This window comes from Portunus trituberculatus, chromosome 14, assembly GCF_017591435.1.
Source record: "Portunus trituberculatus isolate SZX2019 chromosome 14, ASM1759143v1, whole genome shotgun sequence".
In the NCBI taxonomy this organism is placed as follows: Eukaryota; Metazoa; Arthropoda; class Malacostraca; order Decapoda; family Portunidae; genus Portunus; species Portunus trituberculatus.
This window is the reverse complement of record NC_059268.1, coordinates 12,794,184-12,808,401: the sequence shown is the minus strand read 5'-3', so window position 1 is coordinate 12,808,401 and position 14,218 is coordinate 12,794,184. Positions and strand designations below refer to the sequence as shown.

The following is a 14,218-nucleotide window of genomic DNA, read 5'->3' as shown; positions in this document are numbered from 1 at the left end:
TGTCGCTCCACATTTTTCTTTCCTTTTTTTTTTTTTCATGCATTTAGAAATTGTTAACGAATTTCTATAGTTGAGTACCCTCTCGTTTCAACAAGAAGGATGTAGATTAGCTTAGTCTGAAAGGAACTACAAAGCTAACTGGTTCAGGTTTGATATATGAGTGATAAATAAATAAATAGATAAATAAATAAATAAATAAATAAATATATATATATATATATATATATATATATATATATATATATATATATATATATATATATATATATATATATACAAAGAGAGAGAGAGAGAGAGAGAGAGAGAGAGAGAGAGAGAGAGAGAGAGAGAGAGAGAGAGAGAGAGAGAGAGAGAGAGAGAGAAATATTCCTTTTCTATGGTGATGCATAAGTGGCGGAGGGATTATATGGACATGCACCTACTCAACAATATTATGTTTGTGATTTCTTAGGGTATATAAATATCCAGATATTCTTTTTATGGACAGTATCAATGTATCTATGAAATGCTGTATAAAATGAAAATATGTAAGAGTAAATAACTCCATTAACACAGTAATTGTGTTTTAGTGAAGGCGTACATTCCTCCCATTGTATGTAAGCTAACTGGCCACTACTAGTTAGAGGAAATTTTTCGATAGTCTTTTGAGTTATCTGGCATTTGCAGCTTTTATTCCAACCTTTCATTCTAAGCAATCGAGATACACCTGAGTATACGATTGGAAGGGTAGATCGAGTCCTTCCTTTCACTCTAATCCGCTGGTGGCGTGAAGGCGTCGTGGCAACATCCTGCTGGGTGGAGTCCTCACGGAAGCCACCAGACCACGGAGCCCTACCTCCCTCCCTACGGGGCTGCATCAGTGCCACTACGAACCTTGAACGCTGCTGTCATCCACTAGTGTACATGGCTTCGAAAATTCTAGAAGAGAAAGTGAAAAGAGGAAATATTACATCAAGACCTTGTATGTATTCAAGAAATGTATGGCTGTAAGATAACAATAAGAATAAGAATTGAAGCACAAACGCTGGTTGTGGTTACTAACGCGTGTTCGTGAAGTAGCTAGTGTGTAACAGGTATGCGCTGCATGGGATGTGCCAGTGACACCTCTGTACGCTACTCATCACTAGCACACAGGTAAGTGGCGACAGCGATAGCAATCCGAACAATATCCAAATGATCCACGTACCTCATGTCGAGGGTAAGAATATATGAGAATCATGTTCACATCGCGTAAACTTCAACCCTTCTAAGACTCAGCAGGCTTGTACATTCGTCATGCCTCCCCGCCATCCGCAGCTGCTACTGTCAATAGCACGTAACTCATCAACGACGACTTCTGAGACGCTGAAAAAAGCTACCCCATCATCCACCCCTCACCTGCCGTCATAAGTAATATTTAGAGGGCTGCCCGAAGGTGGGTCCCTCGTAATGGGCGACACGGGAAAGGGGTGTAGATGAGCTTGCCCATATGTGTGTGTGTGTGTGTGTGTGTGTGTGTGTGTGTGTGTGTGTGTGTGATACACATAGCCACACCTGCCTGCCCCTTAATGCATTTCGATAGACGTGTTGTTTGAGTCACACGACGGTGCAGTATATCCAAAAACCACTACTTCACTAACCGATCCCCACTGGACATAAGGACATAAGTTTACGAAGAGAAATTGCTGGACTAATCTCGAACTAAAACAACGAGTATAAAAATATAACCTCATAATAAAGTATGGAGGGAAGGTACAAAAAAAAAAAAAAAAAAAACACAGAAAAAGAGAGGAAAAACAACCTCTGCTTAGAGTGGATGCGAGAGGGAATGTTGCGCCAGCTGGGTGCAGGTGGAATGGGCGACGTATGACAACACCGGAAGACACCCTCGTATTTCCTGCCTTCCCCTCCCTTCCCTCTCCTTCCTGACCCTTCGAGGTGAAACGGTGAGGCTCTTATAGACGGCCCAACTGTGGCACATCCTTCCCCTGCCGCCCTCAGCCAGACGACAGATATGAGGAACCCTGTTAACTGAAATGACGCCCGGGGTAGAGGTCTCTCTCTCTCTCTCTCTCTCTCTCTCTCTCTCTAAATCTTTCGAGCGTCATATATCTTTTTTACGCACGGCATATGCTAATAAGTTTGTCAAGAGAGAGAGAGAGAGAGAGAGAGAGAGAGAGAGAGAGAGAGAGAGAGAGAGAGAGAGAGAGAGAGAGCGGAAGCTAGGTGAGTTGGCAGGGTATTTTAATGGTTTCACGTTACTTAATCTCCCTCTCCCTCAATCAACGTCACTTCTGCCTTCCATCATAAATCAGAGAGAGAGAGAGAGAGAGAGAGAGAGAGAGAGAGAGAGAGAGAGAGAGAGAGAGAGAGATGTATGCGTCATAGCTAATCGAAGTCAATCACAATTCAACCAATAGAATGATCATTAGTACTTTCACTATCACCACTGCATTTCAACTCAAGAGAACAGTTTTATAATAGTATTATTATTTTCCCCTCCTTCCTCTATCTTGAGCCTCGTCTTCCATTTTCTTCTCCTTCCTCTTCCTATTTCATCTTAATCAAGCCCCTGGCGAGATGAAGAGGGTCACTAGGGAATATATAGCACTCTTTCCCCTTCTTTTCTCCTCCCTTTCCTCTCAGCCTCATCCATCTCGGCCCCTTTCCTCCTTTACTGCCCTTCGCTCGTGGATCTTTCCCTCCGAGCACTTTTCTTCACCACCTCTCTCCGCTCCAGCCTGGCAGTATTCACGCAAGCACTGGCGGTGGTCTCTGTTGTGGTGTCATAATTATATTTTGAAACACTTCTATGCAGTACCCCGATTACTTTCAAAAGGCTCTAGTCGAAGTTTCACGGTTTCCCAAGAGTGTTTTTAAGGTTCTAGTGACAAATTATGATCATTTTTCAACTATTAATTGGAAAAACACTCTTAAGAAACCGGCTAATCTTATTCGTGGTGTTTGAAAATAGTCGTGATGGTGAGAGAGTCAAGTATATTAGAATATGGTTTTGAGAAAGTCCATCCCTCAGCCACTCCTTTATTCTGCTCCTGATAATGCTCTCTCTCTCTCTCTCTCTCTCTCTCTCTCTCTCTCTCTCTCTCTCTCTCTCTCTCTCTCTCTCTCTCAGAAGTCACTCATCTTCAGTTAATCACTCTTAAGATTAAAATTTCTCCTCCTCCTCTTCCCCCTCCTCCTACTGCTGTTGCTGCTGCTGCTGCTGTCTTGGTAATAGATGCGTACTGATGACGGAGAGCCTGAAATATTTCTCTACTGAAATGATTTTTTTTTTTTTACTCACATTTAAAGCTGGTGAGGAAATCTGAACGCTATGAGAGAGAGAGAGAGAGAGAGAGAGAGAGAGAGAGAGAGAGAGAGAGAGAGAGAGAGAGAGAGAGATCACTGATATTAGTAATGCTTTTCATATAGTATGCAAACAGAGGGACATATAAATAAGCATACAACGCTTACGACTTTCAAAACAACTACTATGAGAGGCTATAAAGATGAATAATAAAGTTTTCATGATGTTTTAACCATTGCTAACATATATTCCTTGTTAAGCGATCACTAGAATCATGGAAACACTCTGCAAAACCTTCATAGCACCTATTAAGTACACGTTCTGTTGTAAAAAGAAAGATAAGACGCCGTAAGGTTTGGTTTGAAAGTGTAGTCCATTAATTCCACAAGAACGCATCGCTGGCTTTGTTTACATGATGTGGCTATACTGAGCTGGGCGGTCTCACAGAAGCATCTCTCATGAATATGCAAAAGGGAATAATTTCTGAACGCTTTCTCTTCCTCTTTTCATGTTATAGTAGTATAGCAGAAGTAGTAGTAGTAGTAGTAGTAGTAGTAGTAGTAGTAGTAGTAGTAGTAGTAGTAGTAATTCTCTTCTTTACTTATCTTCATTGTCTTCCCATAATTTTTCTTTCCGTTTTCTCAGTTTTTTATCCTCATTTTCATTATTTCCAATGCTCCAATACGTTTTTTTTTTTTGTTTCTTGCTCTTCATTTCTACCTCTTTTCCGTTCCTTTTCCTTCTAATTCTCATCTATTTTCATCTCAACCTTTGAGCTTCGGCTTCTTAAAGAGTGTGGTGCGGTGCTTTACAATCTCCCCAGCCTGACTCAGCTGGTGGCCTGGGGAAGCTCTCATCCTCTCTCCCGTGCCCGGATGACCCTCCTATGCTTGGCAGGGTATCTCATTTCTTGGCTATGGCTCACGCTCCTCATAACTGTTTGCTTTAACGCTAAGAGGCTATTTTTCCTTTTGTTACTAAAGTATTTCTTATTTCAATGGTCTCAGCGCTTACCCATTACAGAAGATAAATTGTTTATAGATGTAGCTTTCACATTATTTATATTATTCATACGTGTATGTACTTAATAAGATCAGTTTCGAGGACGTAGCTATTTACTGTATGTGGGAGTATTACAAACAAGGAAAGTTTCATTGGCAGAAGGGAAGTCCTGTTTGTGCCGCTTCCTGCATGTAGAATGGTGAGCCCCACCATGAACAAACTCCGTCGACAGGGCTGCTTCTCTCCCAGCTCTCATGATGTCGAGTGGTGTGATAATCGTATTGTTATTATGAATGGCTTCAACAACTATACTGTTCGTATCAATAACATGTCTTTTTTTATATAATAGTTCAGAATCAAGGATACGCCCTTCTATATATGTACATTTCTTATACTGCTATGCCATTACTTCCTTTCTCATCCTAGGCAACGCCCTCTTCCTTACCCTTCCTTTATAGGAGGGACGGCCACCCGCATGTGTGGAGACCGAGTTTATAAGTTTTATTGGTCTGAGAACTGATGACGCCTCCACCATCAACCTCCCTCATGGTGGGGCTTGTGTTGGGAGGGAAAAGTCTCTGTTAAGCCTCGCATCATGGAGTGGAGAAGTGTACCTACTAAAATACACACTATGGAAGTTGACGTCGAGGTGGCAAATTAAATGAAATAGTTGTACCTCTCATGCTACAAGAAAATGAGTACAAGTATAGGTGTAACTACGATATCTTTTACTTGCTACACGGGTATACGTGTATGTGTAGGATGTCGTCTTCTGTTGTTATCTAGTAAATATGAAATGAACGCATCTATTATTTCGCCACATTAGAAGATTGTTGCTTTGTTGAACATGTCCACGGGTGCGCCATTGTTGCTCTTTCATTAAGTCTTCCTCCTCCCGTGTTTTTCGTGGAGCTTATCGTTATGGATATAGTCCCATGGTGGTGTGACTGTTTATAAATAAAGTCCTTTAAATTGAATTTATCCATGTACTTTCTATGGAGTCAACTGTACGTCAGAGGTGGTGTTGGTGTGTGCAGGGCGGGGTGGGGCGGGACGCAGGCCTCACGCTGGGTTGTTTCTAGTCACTTTTGATTTGAAGAGCATCCTGACTGAGTTTAGATATTATTAAGGCGTTTTAGTAATGGCATTCAGCATCATAATAAATGAAGGCTATGCTGTTATCTTGATACTGAGATATTAGTTGTTAGCGAAACCAGTGTCTTGGGATAGCATTGCATATACATATGATATCAGAGGCCTAATCATGGAGAGAGGTGAGTGAACTGCATCAGGACAACACAGAACACATGTACAATAAAGTCACATGACATCCTTGTTATTCATAGGTCTTATATCTTCACCCATTTATCTTGTGTCACGCTTGCTCTGCGCACCCCCTCCAGCAGCTCCCCCCACCCGCCGGTCACGCAAGCAGGTCAGGTGGGTCTTATCATCTCTACCATTAGATACTGTCATACTGACTCCTGCTTGGCACCCTGAACTCGACTTCAGTCTGAGAAACAGCTTGTACCATATTGGCGGCGTGACGCAACATGTTACTGTGTGGGTCATACTGAATATAATGAGTTTCTGTTTGATTTTGTAAAACTCCTGCGATAAGAGACGCCAGCCAGTCATATCAACCCATGTCTACATGTTCCTTCTCAGTGTTCAGCTGTAAAAGTCATTTGGTCAGTGGCGCACTGTTAATAATGTTTGTTTACTTTCTGTCTCAATTCACTAGTTAAGAAAGCGAAGAACATTTGCTCATCTTCTTTTTAGATTCCTAAATGAAGCTCTTAGAACCTACAAAATAGAGATAGAGAAAAAAAAATCTGTTTAGCAACAGGACAACGACCCGCACCGAATCCCGCTACCTGCAACCTGGCAAATCAGCCTTTTCCAATGCACGGTAACATGGCAATGAACACGAGCCCTATGACTGTGAGTGCCGTAACATAGCGTTACGTTGTAAGCTTGCTGGTGTTACAGAGTAGGCACATGTATAGGAGTGAAGAACACCACACATGTGTGAGCTGGAATGAGCATGCAGCCGCGGCGCTGGTCTCCTTCCTCCAGCTCGAGGCAAGAGAGATTCCTCAAGCCAAGGTTCCTCGACTATTTTTAGAGATGACCACCTACAGCATGTCTCAAGCAACTATAGGACCTTAAGATCAAATTAGATAAGCTGCTGTAGCACAAAATTTTGGTGAAATTCTAGTAGAGCTAGTCTGTTCGATGCGACTCGAAAAGGGGACGTCCCCTTTTCAGCTCAGAGACTCTTTATATTTAGTTTTTCTAAGCAAACGAGGCAACAAGAAACTTTTGCTTCTGGATCACCCTGTAAAGGGACACCTCTTTAGTAAGAACAACATTCACTCTGGTACCTTGAGTGCTTGGTAATCGTGATATTTTGCATGCTACGTGAACTTCCGTACGGGCGATTCCCGTAGACCACAGCAAAACTCCCGGGACACACCAGGGATACCTATTGCATGGGGTGTTATATGATGTTGAGGTGTGGTGGGCATGGAGACGCATTCGCATCCTACACACTGTCGTTCCTCCCACAGCGAAAAGGAGCCAGATTCACATTATGTTCTCTAAAATTGTCCACGTTGGGGCTTTGTGTAGATTGGGATTAGTCTCTAGGCGCTTGGATATTATGTTCTTAGAGTGAATTACGGATTTGATTACCGTTATACTTGATCATAATAATATTTTATAACGTTCTAGATTAAAGTTTTGGCATCTACGGACTCGACAAAGGTTGCGTTGTCAGGTGGTCGCCGTGCCTGCAGTGCCGCACCGGAGACTGAACTCTACTGTGAGGCTGTGAAGGGCCCTCATTCCCGTATCGCACAAACACCAGCGTGGTCTCAGTAGTAAACGAAATGCATCACTACAGCACTAGGCCATAGAGGTGTTACATCGAGGTGTCATAGTGCAGACTACCTGTTCAAGAATTTCTCCATCCACCTGTGAGTCACCTGCGTTGTGTGGAGGATGAGGTTCCTCTTAAAGGGACGTTCAGCATTTCTCATCAACTTCAGTGAACATGGCAGTCTCTTCACTACGCAGATGAGCCACACAGGAGCCTACAGTATATAAAAAGATCACTTTAGCTGCTCATTTTAACCTATAGATTTGCTCATAAACTTTCACCTGGCGGCAGCTGTTCGTATTGTCTATAAAGTTCTGAGCTAATTCACCTTGACGAATATTTGGCAGGAAGCGTCTTGGATACAGCACCGTCCTCATTCAAGCATGGCGCTGTTAAGGATGTCAGTGAATAAAGGGGACTAACTCTTAATATAACCCGCACTTCTATCATGAAGCATCTAAATCTATAGAGTTTTATTAAGCAAAGTAAGAGCTAGACATGATATCTTTACATGCGCACATAAACCTAAATAATACGAGGAGTCAAGCCCAGTGGTTCATGTGTTTTAGAACGTGTGGCACAGAAGAAGTCCCTACAACATACTCCTCAGAAGGCGTCCCGCTAAAAAACAGGCACCACTGCTACACAAACACCACCCAGACCACACCCTCACGAACAATAACACACACACACACACACACACACACACACACACACACACACACACACACACACACACACACACACACACACACAATCCCCATATATACATCTTCATGTAATGCTATCCCTCCCATGGTGCGAACCATAAATAACCATAAACAGCTAAGTTAAGGTTCTAATCTTAAGTCTCCCTCAATCCCCATAGGTACATTTTCAGTATGTACTGCAATTACGAATAAACCGTATTATTATTATCATTATCATTATTACTATTATTATTATTATTATTATTGTTACACACACACACACACACACACACACACACACACACACACACACATGGCACTGGAGATAAATAAAAAAAAAGTAAGAGAAGCTTTAAAACCCCAGTAGTTCTGTACGTATTCTAATCCATATATGAGTTTAGTCTTCTCTCAGAATTCTCCAACATAATAACTTGGGTCTATTCTAGTTATCTAACAAATGTGATTGATAACCATTTACTCTCTTTTTTAAGTTAATGAAGAAGAAAAAAAAAAAACAACATCCCGCACCAACACCCTCGAATCTGAATGCTCATTAACCCCCACGTCAATGTACCGTCGCCTTGTTCCCCTCCCTTAGTTTTCAGCCGCCCCCGCCCCAGCACCGTGGCCTCGTGATCTCTGTGTGACTTACCGACCCCGACCCCTTGTGACCTCCGGAGGGGTGTTGGCGTCACGACCTCCGCTCCGCTACATCCTCTACTTTCCACGGAAGGTGACGTGATCGTGAGGGGGAGGATGAATGGTTTACAAAGTGTTCAGTTCTCATTATTTTGGTCTTTCTGTTCTTCTACCTTTTTCTTTCTATTCCTTCGTTTCCATTCGTTTCATATTCCTGTGGGGGGAGAAAGAATAGTTTACAATGTACTCAGTTCTCGTTCTCCTCTTTCTCTTTTTTGTTTTTCCTTTCTCCTAATTATCATTCGCTTTGTATTCTACTTGTAAACTCAGCAAAGCGCATAATCACAATGTAAAGATCTAACCCCAAAGCGAACCTGCAATAAAAGAATGGAGAGAATACAAAGTCAGCACACCTGATATGCAAAGACAGGAAACTAGAAAAAGAAGGGGGAAAAAAAAGGCTAAACACACTAGAGTTACATTATTGACTGACACGTAACGATGCACACACACACACACACACACACACACACACACACACACACACATGCACACACGTCAGTAAGCCCTAGTACAAATATATTACAATTACGACACGTAAGTAAACACGGGTCTCCGCCACGCTGTACGTACAACTCTGGGCGGGGGCGAGGGGTGACAATCAAACAAACACAGAAAGAACGAATATTTTTTTTTCCGGATCAGTTTGGAAATGTATAGAACACTGGTTGTATACGAGCTGTGTCACGGGTCAGAGAGAGAGAGAGAGAGAGAGAGAGAGAGAGAGAGAGAGAGAGAGAGAGAGAGAGAGTACATATGCACTGCTAAAAGGGCGGGAGGAGCATAAGAGCAGCAGAAAGATGGTTAGGTCTGGGATTGGGGGTGGAGGTGGTGGCTTGAGTGAAGCGTGTGCAAGTCGAGAAGTAGTGCACAGTGCAACAGCTAACAGTGCACAACGTGAGTCTGTCCTCCTCCTTCTCCTTCTCCTCTTTCTGTTCCTCTTCGATCGCGTATGTCTCCTCCTCCCCCTCCTTCTCTTCTACTCTCCTCCTTCTCCTCCTCATTACATCATACTTTTTGATGTATTTACCACACTCTCTCTCTCTCTCTCTCTCTCTCTCTCTCTCTCTCTCTCTCTCTCTCTTCAGCCTCATTAACCTTCATTATTTTTTTCCAGCGTGATGGATTCCTACCTTTTTTTTTTTATTTCTTTCAGTTTTAGACTATTTGCTTTTCTTGTTCTTCCTTTTCTTCCTCCTCCTCCTCCATTCTCCTCCTCCTCCTCCCATCGCCGGCGCTGTTCCTCGCTGTCCCTCCCTTTCCCTTCGTATAACACGCCTAGTTGGTTTCATGTTTTGATCTCGTCATGGCTGGCTTCTCTCCTCCTTCATCCACTCCTGTTTAGTTAACATTTCTCTCTCTCTCTCTCTCTCTCTCTCTCTCTCTCTCTCTCTCTCTCTCTCTCTCTCTCTCATGGTGATGGTAATAGAAAGCTAACAAGGCTCTGTCCTATCTGATTTTCTCCCCTCTCTTCCTCTAATTTCCTCCTCCTCCTCTTCCCTCTCCTCCTCCTCCCCCTCTCACCGTCTCGATGAGATTGGATGATAACCGCGGGTCTCTTCCCTTTATCAGAAATGTTTGTTTGAGTATGAGTAACATTTCCTTTCTTCCCCTCACCCTGCTCCTCTGCGACCCTGGGTGTGTATAAGAACGAGAGGGGGTGGGGAGGCAGCAGGGGGATCAGGTGTGTTGACAGAACCCACACCCTCAACCCTTAATTAGTTTGGCTCCTGATAATTAGATTAGCGGGATGTTATATGTTATTGCACCGTGACGATGGCAATATTCCAAAATGATTAGTACATCTTCACCAGCACTGATGCGTGGCACTGCTATTGGCATTATTACGTTAATTTATTCTTTCCTTCGCATTGGTTAAGGGATTATCTGAGATTTATCATTGGAAACTCTTCGATTTTGTGCAAAAGGAGGAGTAAACACCATCCGGCCCTACGAGGCAGAGGCGCGGCCCTCTGCGGAGGAGCAGGAGGCGAGGTGTGCGGCAGGGAGGAGGTGAGGCACGAGCGAGGTGGATCAGTCAGGCTGCGGCGCTACACGGTGAAGGAGCACCGTGCCCGCGTCTCGGAGCGGTGGGTCGTAGGTCTCGGGGCATTGGTGGGTGGAGTGATGGATGTCATGGGTGACTTTTTGAGGAAGACTTTTTTTTTTAATTGTATGTGAGTTTGTGCTTGTGAAAACATCTGTGGCTCTGAAAGGTGTCTGTGCATAACATCTGTTGGGGAAAATATTTTGCAGTGAAGGTCACGACCCACCATGCCTGATTAAGATCCTTCGTAGGTGTTTTTGAAAAGATAAGAATAATGTATTGGTGAGGTGAAAGGACAGTGGGGAGTGACGGTCCCAGGTATGGAGGACACCTGGGGAGGGTGTTGGAATGGCCGCGACATTCTTTTGTTACTCATGCGCCGTTGCTGTGCACCAAAGAAAATATTGTATTTCATTATTACCTTCATTAAACCGTTAGTTTGAAATTTGCATTTTAGAGAGAAAAATAGAAGAATCTTATTATTTGCTATGTGAAACTTAACAGATTATTTGATTTCGATTCATTGCAAAAAATGTGATGTTTTATCGGTTCTTACCAAAACGCATAGTTAAAATGACCAATGAATTAATTTTTGGTCTTTTTCTGTATGACCAGTGAGTGAGCAGTGGGTGTGACGACCAGCGACGCAGCACCACCAGCATCAAGCACCAGCAAGTGGCGACGCTGACAGCTCGGCAGTGAAACCTAACATGGCCGGCTACCTCGCTCTCAGGTCCATGGAAGAGAACGGTAAGTCTCGATATTTTTGCTTCCTCGGCTTTGTTATCCTGCAGGCTGTGCATAACAACACTGCCTCGTCAATTGGAGCACCTGAGTAATGTGAGGTTCATGTCTAGGCCAAGAGTAAATCAGAAATGAGTGCTAATTGCAAAGTGAAGTCTGCCACGTCACTAGACGACTTTTTAACCAGTATGTCAGTAGATTCTGCAGTTCTTTCCCTTGAAAAATCCTTTATGAGTCCTGGGTGAGTGTCACAATACACATATAAGTCGGATTAGTGAAGTGACTCTCATTCATAGAAAAAATCAAACACAAACAAATTATCGACCAGCAACGCATGTGACTTCCATTAAAGATGAACGCAGCAGATTTTTCGCTTGGTGCTACGTTGCTAATTTGCGTGAGAACAATCAGAGGTGTCACGGCTCGCTAGAACATGCAGAACAGTAAGGAGACAGTGATGAGGAGAGAGTATGGCTTAAAACAAAGACATTTTGCTTGACGAGGACTGTCACACATTCCTTCACATCGTGCTTGGGAATCATTGGGCTGTGGCTTAGCTTTGGGCAGTGATACTATTAGTGAAGAAAAATTATCCCTTAGTGCAGTGAGTACCATTAACCATTGTCACAGATCTCCCTGCCATGCCCAGTGTCTTCCTCCACTCATTCCATTTGCTTGGTTCGAGTTTTCTGTCAGTGTAATAATAGTCTACGGGTTTCACACATCACTGTACGGGTACAGTACCACCACCACCAGCACTAGCACACCGCTACTACCTTAAATGGACAGTGGATGTTGCCTATTCGTGTAGCTTTTATAACACACACACACACACACACACACACACACACACACACACACACACACACACACACACACACACACACACATGGGGGAATAAAAAGTGCTACAGCCTTCAGAAATAGAAGCAATTAAGTATTTTGGTCTCGAGATGGAAGAAAATATTTTGTAGGTAAAAGTGTTGTCATCCCGTGTGTGTATGTGTGTGTGTGTGTGTGTGTGTGTGTGTGTGTGTGAGAGAACTAGAGAGAGAGAGAGAGAGAGAGAGAGAGAGAGAGAGAGAGAGAGAGAGAGAGAGAGAGAGAGAGAGAGAGAGAGAGAGAGAGAGAGATTTTGGTTTGGCTTTAAACTATGACTCTAACGATAATGATAACATTAATAACAATACATCAATATCATCATTATCATCATCATCAGCAGCAGCATCATCCCCACTTTTGTTTCTTTTTGATACTATGAATTATGCACTAACACGGGTATCGCCATTTTTTACATAATCATCATTAATATATTTGCTTATTTCCCTGTCACATTGCAGCATGTATTCGTATAGTGAACAAAAGAGAGAAAAAACCCAGCAGCAATTTTGGTGTCCAGCCTCTAGGTACTACTTAGCATTACAGGGACTGCCACGTGTAGGACTGATGGCTTTTTGTAGCTTCTCTTATTTTCTTATGTTTTTATGTTATCAATAGTGATAATGATGATCCGGAGAACTGGTAAACTGGAGAGAGGAGAGAAAAAAAAGAAACCCAATTATTCAGTTCGATACAGGCAATTAGAAGGAATTTTCAAGATAAGATGTACTTTATTTAGTCTATATGCTGAACACTTCTGTGACACACCTCTGCTATATTCAAAAGGATGTAGTTGAAGCTGCACAAGTTTCTAAGGTTTTTTTTAAGGCCCTAGTGACAGATGAACGAGACATCTGCATGGTTAATATGAGAAACAGCCTTAGAAATCCGGCTAATCATCTCTGTGGTCTTCGAGAATAGTTTTACGAGAGAGTAAAGCGTTTCTGAAAATTTACCCTATGCTCAGATTTCTTCTAAGTCTGGAGAACGCCAGTTGGTTAGGCTTTCAGTTCGGAACATTACCAAGGAACTGTGAAATCGGGCTTCAGAGTCAGGCAGTGGTGTGGGCATGTGTGTTTACAATTTTACAGCACTAGGATACCACTCAGACGCTCGGCTCCCCACGCTTGCCACAGAGGAAGCAGGATAGTCTAATGAGCCCAGTTTGTTAATGCCGTTCTGGGAAAAGATGCCATGTTTAGAAAATGTACACTGCCTCTCCCACACTACTACCCCTCAAACACACACACACACACACACACACACACACACACACACGACTGCCTGACTGACAAATGGTGGTGGTGGTGATGGAATAGTGACGCGATAACAACACACTGGACGGAATGAGAGCAACAGGAATGTTTTTGTATAGTAAACATGATGAAAGAAAGAGAAGTTTGTTTACACTGAGATGATGACATGAGCATTTACTTTCGCAACAACAACAACAACATTAAAAAAAACGGAATGTAAGCAACGTATAGCAAACACGATGAGAGGAAAGCGGTTAGTTTTCACTGGGATGATAACATGAGCGCTCTCTTTCCGGATAAACAACAGCAACGAGAACTAAGAGTAACAAGGCTCTCGTAATTCTATCCGCCCGTCAACCGTACATCAATTAAGCAGAGTGAATATCTCCTTTCCCTCCCTTGCTGTGCTGTGCCTCTCGCCTTCCTGATGTAAACCTACGTGCGCCTCGACCAGTTTCCTCTCACGAGCTTCCATTAAGACCGCCTAGCCCCGCCTCAGCCCGCCTCCATCTCCACCAATAAAGGCTCCATTAGCAGGGGATGCCGAAATGGAGAGCTGCCGAGGTGGTGAGCGATGGGGTGTGAGGCGACGAGAGAGAGAGAGAGAGAGAGAGAGAGAGAGAGAGAGAGAGAGAGAGAGAGAGAAGTCTACGGGTTTCAGTATAACCTTTCTGTTCTCTGCGTGGCACCTTCATTACTTTCAAAAGGTTCTTCTTCTATTTCTTCCACTACT

General features: G+C 43.1%; 1 protein-coding gene across 3 annotated transcripts in view; it reads left to right on the top strand.

Annotated features, from left to right (window-relative positions):
* The first annotated feature begins 921 nt into the window (after nt 1-921).
* Nucleotides 922-14,218, top strand: part of LOC123503467 (transient receptor potential channel pyrexia-like) — a 30,213-nt gene continuing 16,916 nt past the window's right edge. Inside the window, exons 1-2 of one of the 3 annotated variants that reach the window (XM_045253254.1) lie at nt 922-1,134; nt 11,223-11,357. In XM_045253254.1, coding sequence (XP_045109189.1) covers nt 11,318-11,357 — 40 coding nt within the window. In that variant the 5' untranslated portion in view covers nt 922-1,134; nt 11,223-11,317. Of the gene's footprint in view, nt 1,135-10,508; nt 10,651-11,222; nt 11,358-14,218 lie in introns of those variants that run through there. The other 2 variants (XM_045253253.1, XM_045253255.1) reach the window with 2 other exon arrangements.